We start from the raw sequence: 22,393 nt of genomic DNA, 5'->3' as shown, positions 1-22,393 counted from the left end.
TAATATTCGAACCAAAGATCTAGCTAGTGAGAAGAAAGATGTCTACGCTAGACAGTGTTGTTTTTTGATTTTTGTTTTTTGGGGTTTTGTTTTGTTTTGTTTCTATCACCATTATGTTATCTGAGAGAAATAATTTAAAGAAGGAAATACTTGGTTTGGCTCTCACCTTCAGAAGTTTTAGACCATAATAATCAGCTCCATCACTTTTGGACCTGTGGTAAGGCGGTATGTGGTAGGGAGCACATAGAGGAGCAGGAAAACTCACTTTGTAGCTGACAGGAGGAAAAGGGAAAAAGGGAGACAAGATAAAGCTTTTCAGAGCATGCCTCCAGCGACTTACTTCATCTATCATCTCCTAGGTTTTACTCCCTCCAAAAAAATGTCATCATATTATGAATTTATCAACAGATTGACTAGGTCAGAGCCCTCAAGATACAGTCATTTCCCCTGTCTAGAGTATGTTTCTTTACAAAGCTGTGTCACACCATCCTTTGGGCCCTCTGCTGGAAAAGTAGAATCAAGTCTCAAATAATGCCTTTTAAATTGTATCCTCTAGTATTATAGATGTAGGACAGTACTGTATCATACCTCTGGGGATGTAAAATAGCTTGTACCTGCTTTATGATACGTAGTAGTGACCGTGCTTTATCAGAGCTGTTTTTAATGATGTTGCTCAGAATGTTTTCTTTCCAGATGATGATTGAGAAGCTAATTTAAAAAAAAAATGGTGCCAGGTACCACAAGAGTAACAGAACTGTGCTGTTTTCTCGGGTTTTGTTTTTTTACTTTTTTTTTTTTAATGGAGTGTGCTGGATGTCTCTACAGTTTTGTTCAGATGACTGCAGAACCTGGAAAAGCTGTTGCTGCTGTTGATGCATAACACACTGCTACTATTGGTCTTTTTATATAAATATAAATATATATATACAGATATATAATTTGAATTTTTTGAAACTTTAGCTGTGCTGTCAACTTTGGAAAAAAGTATCCCCATTTACTGTGTTGAGTTGGCACTGTACAGAAATTAACAGCCATATTGGTCTAGAAATGTTGAACTTAAGTTTTTTCCATTTGTACAGGGGTAACACACTGTATTAAATATGTAAGGTCTTATCTACGTGGGTTTGATTACAAAAACTAATAAAGTATTCTCTAAATTTAAAAAAATGCATTGTATGAAAAAAAGCTAAAAAAAGGAAATTGTGCAAATTGATTATTCAAAGACGAACATTTTAACAAAAATGGGAATATGATGTGGATATATAGTTCCCTGGGAAATAGTATGAATTGCTCATACCTATAAAATATGTGTGTATATATATATATTATATAAGTATAATATATATAAGCGAAGAAAAAAAAAGGTACAGTCATTTCCAAAAGTCCATCAGCTGGTAACAAAGCCCCTAGTATTCATATACCCCATTTGGGATATGTCATATCTAAACTCTAACATTCTACCTCTGGACCCATAAAAGCTCATATCCATCCCATAATACAAAATACATTCAATGTATTTCCAGGAGTCCCTATAATCCTAAAAGTTCTGGCACTGTTAAAATGTCCAAGTCCAAAGTCTCTGAACTCTAAAGGTAAACTATTAGTTGTAAACCTCTGTAAAACGTAGAACGTATGCTGTATACATTTCACATTCAGAGGCACAGAGAAAGTATTTCCAGTCTCAAAAAGAGAAATGGGGCCATAGAAAAGAAGGACAGGACAAAAGCAAGACTAGAACTCAGAAGGACAAACCTTAAATCCTGTGGATCCATGTCCAGTATTTATGACATGCCCTGCATTATGTGAGCCCTGGGTGGGTTACAGTGGTCCTGCTGCTATAGCCTTGCTGTCTGCAGCCTATATGGGCTATATTATGGGCTGGCCCTGCTCACTACCTGCAGCTTTCTTCAGATGTTCAAGTCTCTGATATCTCTAGTAGTTTTATCTGCAAGCCTTACACATTGCCCTCTAAGTGTTGCCTGCAGGGATATTGATCCTGACACATATTACCTGTCCTCCAAAGCTTTCTTTTGAAGTCTGAGTAAAGCCTCATGACCCCATAAATTGTGTTTTCTGTATCTTTGCTAAAACTGAATCAATCATATGGGTGCCATCAAGGTCTGTCGCAAGCTAAAGCAGTATCCATGCCCCCTTGGACTATGGCTTCAGTGGCCTATAAGTGCTGGGATGACTGAACATTGAGAAACACTTTCCAAATGGCCTTCTGCCAGCAGAGATCCCTGAGGTTTTTTTTAAAGCAAAGCTCTTTCAGATTTAGTTAATGTTTATACCCTTGAGCCTGCAATGGACAGGTCAGGGGTCATTCCTGAAGATAGTCAAGGTGTCTTTCCTATTGTCCTGATGCAAAATACTTGGTTTATTTTAATGGACCAAATCTATTCAACAGCTATTATTTCCCCTGCCCAGAAGCTAGCTGCTGCTTTTCTGAACAAGTTATAAAATATCCAAACTTTTCTGCTTAAAGTTTTCACTATAAACTTGACTAAAATCAAGCAGCAATATAGATGCCACAATCTGAATGTCTGGTTCCCTTGAACTTTCATTTTGTAGTTTATGACTTTTATTTTTTAGTTAATTTTATTTTTTTTTACATATGAGTGTTTTTCACACATGTATGTTTATATAGATCTTGTATGCCAGTACCTGTAGAGGCCAGAAAAGGGTATTGCATCTCCTGAAATTAGAGTTAAGAGTTTGTGAGCCAATATGTGGGTACAGGTAAATTGAACCCAAGTCCCTGGAAGAGCAGCAGGTACTCTTGACCAGCAAGCCATCTCTCTAGCCCAGTCTATCACCTTTAAATTCATCCTCCTATAAAATCTCAATACACTGTAGATAGGTTCTTTGTCGTGATATAACGTGAATAATCTATAGTCTAATTCCAGGTAGTCTTGTTTCTGTCTGAGATCTCATAAGCATATCTTTACTGTCTGTATTTTAATTAATCTTTTGGTCTTCTGTGCTCTCACCAGAATCACCCACCAAACTTTGGTTACAACTTCTCTATCTTATATCTCCAAATGTTCTGAAACTCGTAAGGAAGCCAGTTTTTTCTGAACCATGTTATCGGGTAAACCCATAGTTACAGCACCACTACTAGCACCAAAACCTGTATTTGTCAGTGATCTCTACAGGAAAAGAGCCAATAGGTTATGTATGTGCGTATGTGTTTCTATATATGTGTATGTATATTACAAATCATGCATAATTATAAAGGAAAATTTAATACATGGCTTATACATTTGAAAGCTACATAGTTCAACAATGGCCATTTATACCACAATGGAAAGTTGAGAACCTAGTAGTTTTTCAGTTTATAGCTAGAAGCCTCAGTAGAATAAGAGAAACCAGGGTTACATCTCTAGTCCAAGACTATAGGTATGGAAGTTCTTGTAGGGTTGCTGATGTGAATCTATGTTGTAAGGCTAACGAACCAGGGTCTAATGACCACAGGCAATTGAGGTAGCAGCAACAGACCTGATTGTCGGGGGAAGAAATGGAGCTTGCATGTGCTGTATGATAGACTGATTTCCCTCTTTTATTCTGAGTCCACATTCAGGGCAGATCTTTCCACTTTGGTTGTTGTCCCTGGAAATGGAGGAATGGGATAATTGATGACAGTAATTCAATCTGACACATAACAGAGAGACACTAACCTTGTTCAGAGCCATCCAAACCCCAGCTTCTGGGATCTCCAGAGGCTGTTTAAGTGAAAGGACACTTTGTCTTTGAGATCATGTGGGCTTGTCTTCTCTGGAGTAGCCATAGCCTCCTTTCATCAGTTCTGTGTATATTTACTATTCAGTGTAACCATCTCCTTTCTATGATTATATAAGTAGCCACTCTGTATTACATGTTCGTCATAAGTTGGAAAATGCTGTCTTCCAATTATTATAGTACATTGTCTTCAGCTACCATAAAGCAATGAGAAATGTTTATTATTGCTTTTTATTTTAGGGAGGATAAAGAAAAAGGTAAAGGTACAAAATTAATAGCTGGTCAATATGACCTAGGTCCATACCATATTATTTTAACATAGCGTGATGTGTAATACTAGTCTTAAAAGCAAAGGTAGTAATATTGTGGCATAATTAATTATATTAATTTCAAATTGCTTTAACTTATATTTTGTGTGTCTGCAGAACTACCAAAACAAACCATGAGATTCCACTTGAAATTGTTGGACAATCTCTTTATGTTGCTTGGTTGACATATGTAACTGAGAGTATTAGCTGGTAGCTGAATGTTCGTATTTCATAATAGATACTTGCGTTAAGAAACAAATGTTTCTTATTGTGGTTAAAAACATGTAATCTAAAATTTGATGCAGTAGTATTAAATACATTTTCACTGTTGTAAATCAGATCTCTAGAACTTTTTCACCTCCCAAGTAGAAGCTGTGTATTTACATTTCAACTCTATTTTCCCCTGACTTGAGCACATAGTAACCACCATTTTTTCTATGAACTGGACCACTTTCAACATCTTATGCAGGTGTAGTGTTCTGTGGCTGACTTATTTGCCTTAGTGTAAACAAGGCCCATAACCATTGTGCTATGTATCAGAAGTTTCTTCCTTTTAAAGCCTGAGTAAGATTTCATTGTATGGATAACCCACATGTTGCCTATCCATTCATTCTTTGATGGATATTTAGGATACCTTTGCCTCTTGGCTATTGTGAATCCTGCTACAGTGAACAAAAATCTTGCTGCATTAGTCTCTTGAGAAAATGAATTACCGTGCTTCCTTCTGCAGAGCAGCCTTGCCAATCATACAGGTTTTATTTTTGCAATCTATTTGCCCTTTCTGTCTGATTATACTGCTTCTCACTGGCCACTTCAAACCTGCCGTATCATCCTGTTTTGTTTCCTTTTTGTCCCTCCTGTTTGTCCTCCTTTATTTACTGAGTCATTTATATCTCAACAGAAATTTGTGAAAGGGAAGTGAGCTAATGAAAGATAAATAATGGTAATGGGCAAGAAGGGAGGGGGATAGGATAGGGGCTTATGTCCGGGAAACTGGGAAAGGGAATGACATTTGAAATGTAAATAAAAAATATCCAATAAAAGAAATGAAAAAAAGAAAAAAAAGGATCACACGTGTACATTACATGAACATACACATTTGACTTTACACAAATAAGCAAACCCATTCTCTTCAAAGCAATTGTAGTAAAATAATCTGCATTCCACAGTGTTTCCTCAATTCAGAGTGTTATGATACCAGACAGGAAGGGTTTTTTGTTTGTTTTGTTTTGTTTTGCCTCTAGAACTGTCCAAAGGCCAAATCACAAGAAACACAGAAAATTAATATAAATTAGTGGATTTTTCAGAGAGACAAATCTGAGTTTGAAGGCCAGCTTGAGTTATATGAAATCCTATCTCAAAGTAAGCAAGAAAGGAGTTTTAAAAGCTTAATTTAAAAGGTATTTCTTACTTGAAATGTTTGGGACTAAGAGTATTTTCACTTTTAGGGATTTTCCCTCCAGATTTTACAGTATGTATAGACTTTACCAGTTTAACATCCCTCATCAAAAAATCTGAAAATGTTGTGAACCTCTATGAAAGAGTTGGGGGAAGAAGTGAAGGAGCTGAAGGGGATGGCAACCCCATTGAAAGATCCACAGTGTCAGCTAACCCTGAGCCTTGGGAGCTCCCAGAGACTAAGAAACAACCAAAAGCCTCAGAGAAGGGGGATGCCAGGGAGAAGAGGGGAGCATCTTCTCAGAGGCAAAAGGGAGGGAGAATGGGGTGAAGAACTTTGAGAGGAGGGACCGGAAAGGGGGCAGCATTAGGAATGTAAATAAATAAAATAAGTAACTAAAAAAAAAATCTGCGGTTGGAGAGATGGTCCAGCAGTTAAGAGCACTGACTAAGCTGCTCTTCCAGAGAACCTGGGTTTGATTTCCAGCACCCACATGGCTCCGAACAGTCTAGTCTCAGAGGATCTGATGCCTCTTATGCTATTCATGGATACTGCATACATGGTGCACACACAAACATATATATAAAAGAAAAACATCCATATATATAATTCCTTTTCTTATTTTAGAAATCTGAAATTCAAATGTCCAAATAGGATACTCTTAAAATTTTTGTCTGTTTAGATTAGGGATACTTAACCTAAATTACCTGGATTGGTTATGACATGAAATGAGTACTTAGTTATGCCTAGTAATATCATTGTGTAGTTTGATCTTTCATAACTTTACCAATTTGAGTGATAACTTCTGATCGCTTTAAAATACCAAAAACTATTAACAGAATGCAGGATTGCCACCAATTACTACCTTCAGCTCTGGAGAAAATTTATAAGAAGTTTATCACTGTGTTGTTAGTACAGAGTATTGTTGGTACAGGCACATGCTCTCTAAGATAGCTGATTTTTAATTATCATACAAAGTAGTTGTTGATCTTCCCATACCCCAGTAGTCCCTCCTCTGCTTTCATGTAAGACAACTACTTTGAATAAGAACTACTTTGAATAAGGGTTTATTTGAATATCAATATTGGAAGGAAAAAAGAGTAGTATGATAATTTCAAAGTTAGTTACAACATGTGTCCCAATCTTGGTGTGATTGACATTGGGGCCCAATAATTCTATGTAATTGGACCTCTCCCTGGTATTTATCTACTAGATGCCAAGAAACTTTCTGCTTCTAAATGTAACAATTTAAAATGTGTCCAGACATTGACAAATGGTCCACTATGCTGGTTGAATGCACTGGTCTATAGGGAAGATTTTCAAGATATGGAAAGAGTACCTACTTTGACATTTGAATGACAATACACTGACAAGGTAAATTCAATTTGCTCATCTGTAAACTGGGTTGATGATGCTGGTAGTGGGCATTAAATGAAATAGGCTATGTGAAGGTATTTGTTTACTCAGTAGCATCTGGAAGGCAGTTCCCTGAAGTTCAGTCCTCCTGCCTTCATTTATTCTCCCATTCACACTTCTTTTTTTTTAAGATTTATTAAATATATATATATGTATACATATATGTGTGTGTGTGAATACATATACATATACATACACACACACATATATACATATGTGTGTGTGTGTGTGTATATATATACACACACACACACACACACACACACACACACATACATACACACTGTAGCTGTCTTCAGACACACCGGAAGAGGGCATCAGATCTCATTACAGATGGTCGTGAGCCACCATGTGGTTACTGGGATTTGCACTCAGGACCTTTGGAAGAGCAGTCAGAGCCATCTCTCCAGCCCCCATTCACACTTCTTAAGTCAAATTGAGAGTAAAACTAGTGGCGTACAAAATTACTGCAGTGTCAACATGGTATCATGTGACTTAATGGCTTAGCATGTAGGAATTATGACTGTTTAAAGTAGACAAGAAAAACTATTTGTAGTATAAAAAGAAAAGGCATCCGTATGTCTTAAGCAACTGTTGCTTGCCCAGAGAACATTTAACTTTGGAACAATCTGAGAAACCAAAACCATACTGCTGCTTACAACCCATAAAGCCATACACTGTACTTACATGCAGGAGGCTTCTAAAAATTAAGTAAAAATGTTATAAGCAGACATTTTAGCATAGTATTTAGGAGATAGAATATGTTAATTGCACTTCTATGTACCAAGGGAGAATCCAAACCAGCAGTGTTATATCATAATTAATGATGAACCTAAAACAATGTTAGCATTGTTCTGTCAAAGACAGTACAGCCCCAAAACAGTTAAATAAAACCAGTAAAGGACTTTTGAAGAGCAGTTGTCTTCACTACTCAACACAAGTCTTTCTAATAAGATTTAGAATATGTATTTAAGTTTTTCTTTTGTATGTTTTTAGAAAAAAAATGGCTTCTCACTTTCTCTAGTGCATTAAGGTAGAGGTTTTTTTTTTAGCCTTATACTATTAGAGTCATATGTATTAGACTTTGTGTTAATACATCTTTCTTTTGGTCTTTTAAAAATATTTATGTGCATTGGTGTTTTGCCTGCATGTAGTACTGTGTGAAGGTGTTAGATCCCCTGGAATTAGAGCTCCAGATGATTGTGAGCTGCCATATGGGTGCTGGGAATTAAACCTGGGTCCTCTGGAAAAGCAGCCAATGTACATAACTGCTGAACCATCCTTCCAATCCCCTCTTTTCATGGTTTTTAATTAATCTTAGGTTAGTATTTAAAATCATGGGCTTCCTTATAACATTTAAAAAATGTTGGTTTTTTAATTGGTTTTTAAAAATTAGCATACAGAGTACTTGGTTTAATTACAGAATTTTCTAATTTATTATTCTTCAGTTTATAACATTGCATTTGCTTACTCTATTATTTTTCCTTGTCCTCCCCCCTGCTGGTCTATTTCCTCTCCTGGTATCTTGCTTTCATGTCACAAATATATATTTAAATCTAGATCCTACATATGAAAGAAAATATGATATTTACCTTTACCTTTGATTTAACAAATCTTTCATCTTGAAGTTTAATATGCAGAAAATTCCAATGACACAGCATTCTCAGTCTTCATTGATGCTTCAACTACCAGATTCAGATATTATTTAAGAGCTAGGACAATATTTATAATGCATTTTGTCAAAAATTAAACCAGTAGTCATTAACCATTTGTCTTAGTCACCATTCTATTGCAGTAAAGAGACACCATGCCTAAGGTAACTAATACCAGAGAAAGCATTTGCTTATAGTTTCAGGTGTTCAGTCCATTGTCGTAGTGGGGAACCTAGTGGCATATAGGCAGGCACCAGAGCAGGCAGGCAGACAGGCAGGCAGACACACACTGATAGACTGGGCTTAGCATGGGCTTTTGAAACCTCAAAGCTCACCTCCGGTGACACACTTCCTTCAACAAAGCCATACATACTTCAAAAAGCCACAACTTCTAATCCTTTCAAATATCCAGTAGGTTCAGCCTCTTTTATGTCTCAGAATGTATTTTAAGGGATTTTATATGCATCAATTTCTTTTGCTATTGCCCCTGAAGTGGGGCTTATGATCAGAAGGAAACAGGGAAGCAGGTTTCTCAGATTTCTCAGGAAAACTTTCTAAAGGGACCCAAGGACCTCCAAATCAACCATATACATCTCCCGTCTGAGTCCAAGGATAACAGTTTACATTTTGGGCTCAATACTGTCAGTATCATAGTTTCAGGTAGTACTTTACAGAAGCCTTCAGTGCCTCTGTGTGTGTGTGTGTGTGTGTGTGTGTGTGTGTGTGTGTGTGTGTGTGTCTGTGTGTCTGTGTCTGTCTGTGTCTGTGTCTGTGTCTGTGTGTCTGTGTGTGTGCGCGCGCGCATGCGTGCGTGTGTGTAAAATATTTCTAGTATATGACAGCCGTCACTAAAGCAATATGAAGAAGAAACTATTATTTCTGTGTTATGGGAACTGCCCAGAAAGGTATTTGTGTGGTAGAAAATATATTTGGGAGTTACTGTATTCCATCTCTACTTTGTTGCTGTCTACCTGGGCAAGTCATATGACTTCTCAGGAATTAGAACCTCATTAAGATAAAGATAAAAGGAGAGGGACAGTGAGATGACTCAGCATGTAAAGGTATTGGCTGCAAACCTGACCATATGAGTTCAATCCCCTGAACCCACATAATGGTAAAAGAAAGTTGAGTCCTACAATGTGACCTCCACATAGATGCTGTGATATATTTACATACCTGCATCCACACACAATTAGAGAGTATAATAGAAATGTAAAAAGGAGGATGGGACATAAGTTAGATACCAGCCTATTGGTTGTACTCAGTGCACAGTTGCAAGGTCATCTGGCACTACCCCAAGTATTTCAGTAGTTAATATCAACAAGAGGAATGGTGGAATTCAACTGTATTGATCAGTTTAGTTCAATCTGAATGAAGGGATCATTTACGACAGAAATACGTGGTTGATGAGGAAAGTTGGTTCTAGAGTGAGGACTACATACTTATGAAGGATTTACACTTTGTTCTGTGTAACTAGGGTGTTGCTGAAGATTAAACAGGGCATCCATATGAGCCAAGTGCCAACTTCTTTTAACGATTCACCACCTTTGTTGAATGCATTAGTTCTCTTTAAAACAAAACAACAACAAAAAGAGTTGTGTCAGATTGTCTTTGAATTTTATTTTTTCTTTTAAAAAATTCTATGAGTTTGTAACATAAAGCAGCAAATTTTATTAAATAATCCTAGATTTTTAGAGTCCTTTCCTTTATAGTGGACCCTTTCTCCTGTCGGCAGTCTCAGTCCCTAATCATAGATAGAAACTCAGTTCTGTCACCACTTGGGGAGAATGCGGCATGCTCCATATGTTTCAAATAACACATTGTATTCATGAATGTTTTGTTTAAACAATATTTTGTCAAAACATTGGCTAGCTAAAAGACATATTTATAATTTATTTTACTCCTAAATGCTAAACTTTCCTCAAATTATTTATTCTCTTCCTTTGATTAGTCTCCATCCTGTTTTGTTATTTTTGCTCCTTGTGAATTTAGAAGCAATTTCAGGTTGATAATAGGATTTTCCTTAGTAAGAATTCTAAGGCTCTGGCAGTAGTTCAGTTGGTATTTTCCCACTATGAGCAATGCCCTGGGTTTCATTCCCCAGTACCATGTAAAGCAGGTATGGTAAGCCCAGAAGTTCAGGGTCTTCCTTGGCCATATAGTAGTAAGCTCAAGGATAGTCTGGAATACATGAGACCCTCTTGAGAGAGGGATGAGGGAAAAGTAAAGGTTAAAAGCAAACAGTTCTATATACTACAAAGTCATAGTCTACATTCTCTCCCAGAAGCAACCTCTAGAAAAAACAAAACAAACAAGCAAACAAATAGCAAAATACAAAAATAAAAACAAAACGGCTGCACACAATTTATTTGGGAGGTAATCATAGATAGGATGCTTCAGAAGAATAAGAGAGACAGTGTGACAGGGAAACCAGAAATGCCATAGGCATGGAGGACATGTGAAGAAGTAGAAAACCAGGGCTCTGTTCTAATTAGAACAAACTGTATTTTGTCTTACCTAAAGGAGAGGCAGCTGTCAGCTTGCCTACCAAATCCCACCGTCATTGCTTATAGACTACTCTGAAGTGGCAGTAGCAGCTGCCATCAAGGTGCTGGCAAGTCTGTGGAGATGAGTGCTGGGAGATAAGGGCAGGGCTCTGTGTGTCTGCTGGAGTTGATTTTTACATCATCAGTGCCTCCTATTTTCCTCTGGGTTTCTTCTTAAAATACACTTCTTCCTACATTATATTTTTTGCAGAGTTATGGAAGTCATTTCATTCTAGTTTATTATAGTGGTTTATTCTGCTCTGTGGGAGAAACCAGAAATATTTGAGCTGTTTACATGATCACTTTTCAGCCTTTTGGCTAAGATCAAGTGTGAAATGTTTACATGGGTGACGGTAATTGATATGAGAGGTATTGATGTTATATTCTATTGAAGACTTTTCTTAAACAATTATTTTATTGTGTAATACTTAGGGTAACTGAAATAGCAGGGCATAAAAACGTCATTGTCTAGGATGCCTCTGGGTAATGTACATTGTAAATCCTTGTCAGACTAATTGCTATGAATTTAGTTTTTAAGAGTAGTCTTAGAATCATTAAATCATATCAAGAATGTCAAGTGTCATTAAGGCTGTAGCAAATGTAAAATGATAGATTAATGTTGCTCAAATATCTCTGATAGTTTTCTTTTGCATGGTGAAAATTAAAGGAGATACAAGATCAATAAATAGTAACATTCAATAGCTAGGTTAGCTGTTCTGTATATAATAATGGCTAAATTATTAAATGTTAAGATGATAGCTGATAAAAAAGATGATAGCTGATGTCTTACATTTCTAAGATAAATTTTAACTTAGTTATAACATTAAAACTAAAAAGGGATTTCCTATATGTGTTCTCTTCTTTTTCTAAAATATATATGTATAAAATTTTTGAGATTTTCTCACATAATTTCTACACCTCCATCTCCCTCTTACCCTTCCAATTCTTCCCACCTGCCCCCTCCTCAAGTGAAGATTGTTGCTAGGATATGATATTTCTCTATTCAAAAGTGGTTTGAACCTGGGTGCACTGTCACGTGGCTGTTGTCCCAGCTACTAAAATGCTGAGGCATGTGGATCTTTTGAGCCTAGGAGCTTGAGACTGCCTGAGCAACATAGGAAAAACACATCTCAAAAAAATGTTTTGTTTGACTTTCTGATAAATGAGTACCCAGAAAGCTTTTAGTGGTGCATCTCTGGATTATGTACACATCCATGGAGCTTCTCCTGAGAGCAACGTAGGAGTCACTATTATGAGAGAACCACCCCAGTTCCTCTCATTTATGAACAGATGGAGATTGTTGGCTTTGTCATTGATCCAAATGAAACATCAATGCTAACTATCAAAGGACCTTCTGAAATGAGAAAAATTCCTCTTTTAATAATTTTATTTGTTCTTTAGAACATACATGTATAAAATGTATTTTGATCATATCCATCCCCTACTCCTCCATGAAACTTCCCTAGGCTTTCCAGAGACACATCTCCTACCCCAATTTATGTCCTCTTTATAAAATAACACACTGAGTCCAATTTGTGTTGTCCATATGTGCATGGGTGTATGATCATTCACTGGGTCACAGGCTACCTCCCAGTGACTACCCAACCCTAAAGAAAAGTGACTTTTCTTCCCTCAGAGGCCATCATCTGCCAATAGCCCCCAGCCCCCCAACACACATCATGTTGAAATTTTCATATGACTTGATTTTCTGTAGGTCTTATTCTGGTAACCACAACTGCTGTGAGTTCATGTGTATAACAACCAAGTCATGTCCAGAGAACAGCATTTCATAGCACATTCCCATCTTCTAGCTCTTAAATTATTTCCACCCTGCTCTTCTGAGATGTTCCCTTAGGTAAGGATTGAAATATCTATCCCATCTATAGCTGAGTACTCAAAATCACTTACTCTCAAACACTTTGGATGGTTACAGTTCTCTCCAGTAACTGCTGCCCTCTGAAATAAGCTCATCTGACCAATATTTGAGACTAATCTATGTATAGTAAACAAATATTTGAAAGCAATTTGACAATGCACTATTTAGTAAAACTAAGAAATAGCAGAAAACTAAGAATTCAGAAGGAAAGAAAAGGGGGGATGGTAGAGGATCACAGCACTGAACATACAACAATTAGTTTTATTATACAGGTGTATATATATGTATATGTATATATATTTGAAACTGTCAACATTTGTTAAATTTTATTTATATTTTGATGAATGTTTATGTCTATGGGTGTTTTTTCTGCATGTATGTCTGTGCACCACATGAATGCCTAATATATATGTAGACCAGAAAAGGACATTAGATCCCTTTGAATCAGAATCATGGGCAATGGTGACCCAACATATAGATGCTGAGAATTGAACCCAGGTCTTCTGGAAGAACAGCAAGTGCTTTTAAGCAATAAGCTATCTCTCAAGCCCCAAAACTTAATATTTAAAAAATTACTCGTTACTCACTGGGTTTTTTGTTTTTTGTTTTTTTGTTTTTGTTTTTGTTTTTTTGTTAGTTTGGTTTGGTTTGGTTTTTCAAAACAGTGTTTCTCTCTATAACAGACCCTGGCTGTCCTGGAATCACTTTGTAGACCAGGCTGGCCTCGAACTCACAGAGTTCTGTCTGCTTCTGCTTCCCAAGTGTGAGTGCTAGGATTAAAGGCATGTACCACCATGCCCAACTTGTTATCCACTCGTACGGAAGAATTAAATTAGCAAGAATGCATTTTGTGCTTTTAAGAAGTGTTGCCTAGCAAATCAGACGAAAGTAAGTTGTGAGTTTCTAGCAGTCAGGGATTATGGGACTATATCCTGAACATCCAGAATGCACAGAAAATCAATTTGAAAACATGAAAGATCCAACTGCCCATGTGGCAACTTTCTTACATTTATGGGAATTAAGGAAGTGCCAAATGGGTGGTTCATGCCTACATAGAACTAGCTTGCTCCTTGGGTATTTAGGGAAAAAACATGGTGGAAGGAGCTAATCTTGAAAAGCCATATAGAATAAAAGGTGACATTTGGACAAAATCTTCTGAGTTCCTCTAGATACGTGTCTCTTGGTTTGGCTGAGCTTTTGAGCAGCTTTTCAGAAGAGCACCAAACATAGCCCCATGTGGTCTGCTTCCACCTCTGATCCACTTCCTTCTGCCTGGTCCTCCATGTGGGGAACAGCAGGCTATTGATACCTGTGGATGCTTGCATGTGCTCTTCCTCTGCTGGGAATGCTTTCTGTCATCACTTACTTGACTGACTGTGGTCGGTCATCCTTTAGTATCTAGTTTAAGCAATCCTTTCTGAAGGCTAGTATTAAATCAGAAAGTGATACATCTGTGTGTTTATTTGTCTAATACTTAACATCTCTCCCATTAGACTCTAAATCTCAGGAGGGACTATGCCATGGTATATACTAAGCTACTGATACCCAATGCCTAAGGTCACTGTGTCACCCATATGGAAGTGTTCCATAAAAATTTGTTGAATGGAGTAAATTAACTAATGGCTAGGTGATTGCAGTATATGGACTTGGAAGAGATCCATATATAATGAATGTATGAATGCTATATTTATTTTCATGGTTTGGCAGTAAAAGGCAAACTTTTATGTCATTTATTTACATGTGACAGTATACATGAAATATTTCAGTTATGTTCAGTATATATAGAAAAATATCAAAAAATAATTACTGGTGGTACCATCATCTGTAGTATATTTTTACTTTTGCTGATATAATCAAAAATATGATTTTTGCTGATATGACCAAAAATAATTTGTAGGAAAAATAGTTTATTTTGGCTTACAGTTACTGAGGGAGGGTCCATATTGGTAGGGAAAAACACAGCAGCAGGAAACTAAGAAATCCCAACATCAAAGCTCTACCTCCTGTAGGTTCCATATACAGTACCACCAACAGGGGACCAGCTGTTCAGAACCTATAGGGTTATTTTTCATCCAAACTTCCATACATAATATCCCTTGAATTAGGACCCAAAACAGGAGATATGGAAGAGAAGAGGCTTACATGTGTTAGGTCAGGGTCAGTGGTAATGAAAATCTTCTTAGTCAGGGACCTCAGGAATTTTCCAAAAGGGCAATTTGATTGGAGACTCAGAAGAGAGTTTATCTTCCTGACCAGGCAAACACCTGCCTCCTTAGTATTGTTGACTTATGTATTCACCAGGGTATGGTAAATGCTATCAGAAAGCCCACAAAGTAAAAATGTCTCTCCCCTCATGCAACATCCAAATGTAGATGTATTGTGGTTAGACAGTCCCTTCTTCAGGTTATTACATGACAACCTTATCTCTATCTAACTCAGAGCTTTCATAGGCCGTCAGATCTCCTTTAGGTCAAGTGATAAAAAGTGAAGAACATAGTGAATTGTAAGAGGAGAGCTGTGTATTTGGTTTCTGCTTTACTGTGATATCTCATACATGCCATGCAGTCCATCCAAAGCAGCAAGTCAGTGAGCTTTAGCATATTGTCAAAGATGGACAGTCACAACCACAGCTAATTCTAGAGAATTTCCATCATTAATCCTGAATAAATCTATTAGAAGTCACTTCCCATTCTTGTTTCCTCCAGGCTTCCTCCCTATTCACTACTAATCTATTCTGGTAAATCATTAGTAGTTAATCCCAATTCTCTCACCTTTCCCCATCTCTATCTATGGCCTTGCCTGCCTTGGTCATTCCCTATAAGTAGAATGATAAAGAATTTGTTGTTTTGTATATGGCGATTGCCCTGTGACATAATATTTTAAACATTCATTTGCATTGTAGACTATGTGTGCACTTCATTTTTGTTGCTAAGCATTCTGTTGATTTCCTAAGCAGTCCATAGACCACATTTTATTTATCATGTCATCTGTTGAAGGATATTTTAGTTGTTTCTACTTTCCAATCATTTTATGGAGGCTAATATGAGCCTAGTGAGGGATTGATGTTTGTTGCTCCTTCCTTTATGTGTCCATTCACCCAAATTAAATCCTACCTACTTGCAAGGGAAGTTGGGAAATGAAGTCTGGGCAATCAGGAAGAAAGAGAAATAAGCTGCAATGAGCCTACTACAATTTGTAGATAGGAGTGGACACGTAACTGGATCCATTGTGAATATCTCTGTTAACATGTCACAGGGTAGGATCAAGGCAGGAATGTGCTTCAGACCCTGTTGTCTTTGAGTGAATTGGAGAGCCAGTTTGCAAAATGTCCAGCTCTGTTACACAGTCTTCTATTCATTCAGTTAGAGCCATCACATATATTTCTTTGTGATCCACTGAAGACTAGGGAAACTTGGTATAATGGGAGCATGGCAGGAATGCTTCTGCCCTATGATATAATCTGGACCTACTTGTATAATTGGAAACACCTATTTTGGTTTGTGTTTCTTTGGCTGTGGGTATTGTTGGCATGAGAACACAGATTAGGTTGTGTCTAATGGTTCCCTTCTCATCGGTAAATATGAGGCATCTGGCCAGGGGAGGGCACCTGTTTTCCTGTGGCAGGTGTGTACCTGTCAGAGCTCAATCAGGAAACAACTACTCTATGTATTTAAAGTAGAGAAAACTGAACACAGGAAATTGGTTGCACAGGCAATGAGAGAATTGAAGAGGGAGTCAGAAAATCAGGAGGCACCCTAGAAATTAGCAGCTGTAGGAAACTGCTGCCACCCTTTATCTGGAGGGTCTAGGATAGAGGTGATATTACCAGATGGCAAGATAGCAGAGTAACCTGGAGGCAGCCTTCTGGGAGCTGTTTATAGAAGAAAACCATCTGTAGCTGGATCTGCCCCAAGCCAGAAAGGGCATACAAAGTTGCCTGGTCTCTTTCTTCTCTCTATCCTCCAGTTACCTACCTAGATTGCCTTTCAATGGGTATTACCAGATAGATGGTTACCAGAAGTCTGGAGATTTAGCTCCTTGAATGAAGCAGAATAGTGAAGACAGAAAGTATCTGAAAGAAAACAGACCAGGCACTGGCCCAATAAAACACTCTCAGGTATACCATGGTTTTCTGTATGCTCTTAATACAGCTTTATTGTGGCATAGTTTAAATGCAATAAAATGTAAAATTGTAAATATATAACTCATGAGGTTACCACTGTCAAGAGGTACAATGGTTTAGCCCCCCAAAGTTATCCCTTTTTTTGCCCTTTCCTAGTGATTTTCCCCACCAACCAGCCCCAGTTTGTGTTTTGGGCTTTTTGTGGGGAGGGGTGGCAGGATTCTGGGGTAGTGTCTGAGTTGGTATATGCTCATTCAGTAATGTTTATTTTTTTCCTGTAGTTCTTAGACTTGTGTTTTAGAGTTTTCATTTCTCTCCTTCCTCTCCCTTATTCCTTCATTCCTTCTCTTCCCTCTTTCCTCCGCTTCATTTCTTCCCCCACCATGCACAATATTCATAGAAGTAATGTATCTTTAATAGTTGATTTCAACTTCTTGTTTGTAGTGGAGTTTTTGTGAAAGGGTCTCACACGGTTGCTCTGGCTAGCCTGAACCTCATGCAGTTTCTCTTGCCTCGGGCTCCCAAATGCTTGGATCAAGCATGTGGGTATCATGCCCTTCCCAAGTTTTTGTTACTTTCAGTAAAGTCATCACTGGTCAGTCCAGTTGGTTATATTGTATCTCGATTATTGGATTGCATATTTCTGCTTCTCTGTACATCTCTATATTTTACTATATACATTATACCTAAAAGAGCTGAGTCTGAAGTATGGTTTTATTTTATTTGTTACTGTGAATATTAGAGGCCTTGTCTAGGCCTGGTAATTAGCATTTATAGCTTTTTTATGGTTCTAGAGAATAGCTGGGTTGAAAGTGGATTGCATTTTTAATTTGATTCACTTCAACTATGATTAGCTCAACCCCCAACCTCCTGTCCCCCTGCTGCCTTTGCTGCCTTGTCAATATTTGTACAGGAAGGGCCAGGGACTGCCATTTCTGATATCTTTGCATTCAGTTCTTGCAGGGCCTGGAATCCAAGTGCTGTGACTAATGGGTGTGACAGCTTTTGGTTTCTGAGTATCTCTTTTATTTGTGGTTTTCTAGATTAAATTCAGAGGGTGGGGATTGAGCAAGAAAATTCTAAGAATAAGTCATTTTTCTTAAATAAAAACACGCTGATTTGCTCCTTGTCTTCACTATCAAAGGCTCTTTCATTTCTTTAGTCATCTACATAGAACAGGCAAACGAATGTGGGAGTTGTGATAGTTCTTGGATTGACTTCATCCTGACTTCCTACAACAGGAGTGACTGTGCTTGCGTGTACACCTTAAAAGTCTTCTATTATATTTACTGCAGTTGCAAGACAATGTTCTAGAAAGGAGAATGGTCTCATCAGAGAAGACCTGAGTCATTAGAAAGTGATATGGAGTAAAGTCAGAAAGTAACCAGGAGCCGTGTCGTATATTTACCAGCACTGGGAACAGTAAGAAGGCTCGCAGAGCTAGAGTGGAATAGATGATAGCGTTAGATAGTAAGGGATGAGATTGGAGAAATAACTAGCTACAAGATCTTGGAAAGTATCGAAAACTATTTTTAGAAGATGGTATGTCTAAGCTAAGAGTGCCTAAAGACTTTGTTGTTGTTATTGTTATGTTGTTGTTGTTGTTATTGTTATGTTGTTGTTGTTGTTGTTGTTGTTGTTGTTGTTGTTGTTGTTGTTGTTGTTGTTGTTAGAAACAAAGTCTCACTGTAACCCAGGCCTCCCGCTTTAGCCTCCAGAATTCTGGAATTGCAGGCATACACCACCACACCCAGCGTGTCCCAGGAGAGGTTAGGTTAGAACCGTTTGTTACCTGGCATTAAATTGTTGCAGGATCAATGACTTCTGTGTTAAGAATAGATCATGGAAAAGTAAGGGAGATGGTAGGGAATGACAGTGACTTGGGCTATGGTGGTAACTGTCGAAGTCATGAGGAGTGGACTAACTTCAGATATGGTTTGAAATAAAAACCAGTGGCATGTATTTTATGGATAAACAGGATTGGGGGACATCAAGCACTACTGATATTATTTTTATAGCCTAAATAACAGGAGCAAAGTTCAAATCATTAAGCGAGGTGCTAAGAGACATGTGTGATAGTATGATCAAATGATTATAGGTATATTGAATTTGAGGTGTTAGAACATGCAAAGGACATGCTCAGGTTGCAGGTAAAAATAAAAATCTGGAGTTTAGGGGAGGAAAGATTTGAACCAGAAATAGAAAATGGATGGCTGTCAGAATGGTTTGAAAACTCAAGATATAACTAGATTGTATCATGAGGTCTAATGTATTTGAAACACAAGAGAAAGGCCAAAGGTTTGTATCTGGAGATAACATTGTTAAAGATGATCTTGTTAAAGATGAGAGAGGAGATGGGGGAGTGGGGAGGTAGGACTCAAGCTGTAGTAAGAAGAAAATCAGGCGACTGTAGTGACCTGCTAGTCAAATGCATGAAAAAGGAGCCACAGTTTTCAGGTGCACATACAGAATCAAATGCACATGTAAGTCAAATGCACGTGTAGGTCAAATAATCAGCCTGAGAATTGTTCAATAGACTTAGCAATACTGCTGACATACTGAATCAGAATGTGCAGGATAAAAGGCATGGGGTCCAAATATTATCTCTAGAGATTCACATGTAATTGAATTCTACACTCCAGATTTTATTCCCCTCCCAGTCCATCCTCCAACTGCTCCACATCCCATACCCCCCCAACCCTCCCCATCTCCACAAGAATGTCTTCACCCTCACCCACCCCATCAGACCTCTAAACTCCCTGAGGCCTCCCGTCTCTTCAGAGTTAGGTGCATCTTCTCTGACTGAACCCAGACCAGGGAGTCCTCTGCTTGTGTTGGGTGCTTCATCTCAGCTGGTGTATGCTGCCTGGTTGGTGGCCCAGTGTCTGAGACATCTCAGGGGTTCAGGTTAATTGAGACTGCTGGTCCTCCTACAGGGTTGCCCTCTCCTCAGCTTCCTCTAGCTTTTCCCTAATTCAACCAGAGGGGTCAGCAGCTTCTGTCCATTGGTTGGGTGCACATATCTGCATCTGATTCTTTCAGCTGCTTGTTGGGTCTTTTGGAGGGCAGTCATATTAGGTCCATTTTTGTGAACACCCCATAGCCTCAGTAATGGTGTCAGGTCTTGGGGCCTCTCCTTGAGCTGGAACCCACTTTGGGCCTGTCACTGGACCTTCTTTTCCTCAGGCTCTTCTCCATTTCCATCCCTGCATTTCTTTCAGACAGAAAGAATTATGGGTCAGAGTTTTGACTGTGAGATAGCAACCCCATCCCTCACTTGATGCCTTGTCTTTCTGCTGGAGGTAGATTCAAAGGCCCTACTGTAGTGCCTCTCATCTAAGATCCATTCGTTTGAGTCCTGAGAGTCTCTCATTTCCCAAGACTCTGGGTCTCTGGTACATTTTGGAGAGTCCCCCAACCTCCTTCCTCCTGAGGTTGCCTGTTTCCATTCTTTCTGCTGGCCCGATGTGGTATTCAGGGGGTGGTGGGGACTGAAGCCCCGAGGGCCAGCAGAAAACCATGATCTTTAGAGCTTGTTTCTGGATACTCGGGATCTGAGGATGATAAGCAGAATGGAAATCAGTAACCGTTATTAAAGGGATGAGCTCTTTAGCACCTGTCTTAAAGTGGCTTGTAAGCTGAAAATCTCTTGGCTTTTCATTTTTCAGGTGCTTGATTTTTGTTTTGGTTTGTGTATATTCAAAAGATATTTTGTTTTAATAAGGATAGCTGCAAGTTAATAATAAAACGTAAGAAAACTCGAAAGGAAATCTTAGTATAACTAGTCCAGAAAAAAAATTTAACCTGAATTATCATCAATAATTAAGCATTTAGGTGAGCTAAGTACATTCTTTGCAAAATCCTGAAAGAATGTTTATTATTAGAATTATCTTGTGTGGTTATGGGGGCTGAGAAGTCCCATCATAGGCTACAGACAGAAAAAAGAAGTCAAAGTATTTTTCCTCTGAGCATAACACACACACCACACACACACACACACACACACACACACACACACACACACACACACACACACACAGAACATCTTAAATTACATGAGTGTGATCTCATGACTTTTCTTTCATTCCTTCTTTTTTTTTTTTTTTCCCGGGGCTGGGGACCGAACCCAGGACCTTGCGCTTCCTAGGTAAGTGCTCTACCACTGAGCCAAACCCCCAACCCCATGACTTTTCTTTCAGGAGGAACAGCACAGGTGACCGTGAAAAGGCTCTGCAGGTCATGCTCCAAGTTCTGCGAAGCTGTGACCACCCTGCTCCTGACATGTTTTGCCTGTGTGGGAGGATCTACAAGGACATCTTCCTGGATTCGGGTTGTGAAGAGGATGCAAGCAGAGACAGTGCCATTGAGTGGTAAATAGTACACACCGTGCTACCTAGAACAGAACCACATGGGCGGAGTAGCCAGGTCTTTCCCTAGTATGTGTATGTCTGCTGGCTGACAGTGAAAAAACAATTGCAATATATGTGCTCAAGAAATGTTAGATTCCTGGATCTGAGAGAAAACCATGAGAAGTGGTGGTTCCTGTCGTTTGTGCTTACCCCATTCATCTCTCTGTCCATTCATGAGAAAGGAATGAGGCTTCACATACTACCACCAGCTGCCCTTTCCAGAATTGTCGCCACCATCATTGGGCTTTATATTCTCAGTGAGCTGTTCTTGTTTGCCTGTCTTTATTCAATAGATGGTACGCGCGCGCGTGTGTGTGTGTGTTTGTATTTATTTGAAGGCTTTCTTGAAGGTTTACTTTGGGCTACACACTTTTAGATAGGATGCCAGATATAGTAAATATGAATCCTTGTCTTTGGGGACCTTGCCTTGCTGGTAAAAAAATGTCAGCAAGCAAATAAAATCTATAGGATATCAGCTGATAGTAATGGCTTGGGGTGGCTAATCAGGAAAAGAGTTAAAAAGAAGTCTGAAAGAATGTTCTTAAATTTTTAATTTATTTTGTTTTATTTTGGGATTTCGAGGGATCAAACCCAGGACTTTGTGCATGCTAGGCAAGTGCTCTGTCATTGAGCTACCTATAATTTCAGTCTGTAGTTTGTGGTTTTAAACAGGATAGTGAAGGCAGGTGTAGATAGGAAGGCTGTGAAGGGATACGCTTCACAGCCAACTATGAAGAAAGTGTTCCTCATAAGGGGAAGAGCAAGGACAAAGATGTTGAGGGAGGGACCATGCTACACACTCAGTAGTGGTGAAGAATAGGCAAAAGAAGATCAGTGAATGAGACATAAAGATTGGTTTCTTCTTAAATGGGAAGGGACAACACTAAATAGTTTTGATGAAAGACTGACAATATCTGATATGCATT

At 38.4% G+C, this 22,393-nt stretch overlaps 1 protein-coding gene across 1 annotated transcript in view; it reads left to right on the top strand.

The window, feature by feature from the left end:
• The window catches only part of Map3k15 (mitogen-activated protein kinase kinase kinase 15), a 145,604-nt gene that overhangs the window by 67,987 nt on the left and 55,224 nt on the right, over window positions 1–22,393 (top strand). The window contains exon 7 of the mRNA XM_039100568.2: window positions 21,258–21,428. Coding sequence (XP_038956496.1) covers window positions 21,258–21,428 — 171 coding nt within the window. The remainder of the gene's footprint in view (window positions 1–21,257; window positions 21,429–22,393) is intronic.

Source organism: Rattus norvegicus, chromosome X (assembly GCF_036323735.1).
Source record: "Rattus norvegicus strain BN/NHsdMcwi chromosome X, GRCr8, whole genome shotgun sequence".
Taxonomy (NCBI): domain Eukaryota; kingdom Metazoa; phylum Chordata; class Mammalia; order Rodentia; family Muridae; genus Rattus; species Rattus norvegicus.
The sequence above is the reverse complement of the archived record's forward strand: the minus strand, read 5'-3'. Positions and strand labels throughout refer to the sequence as shown.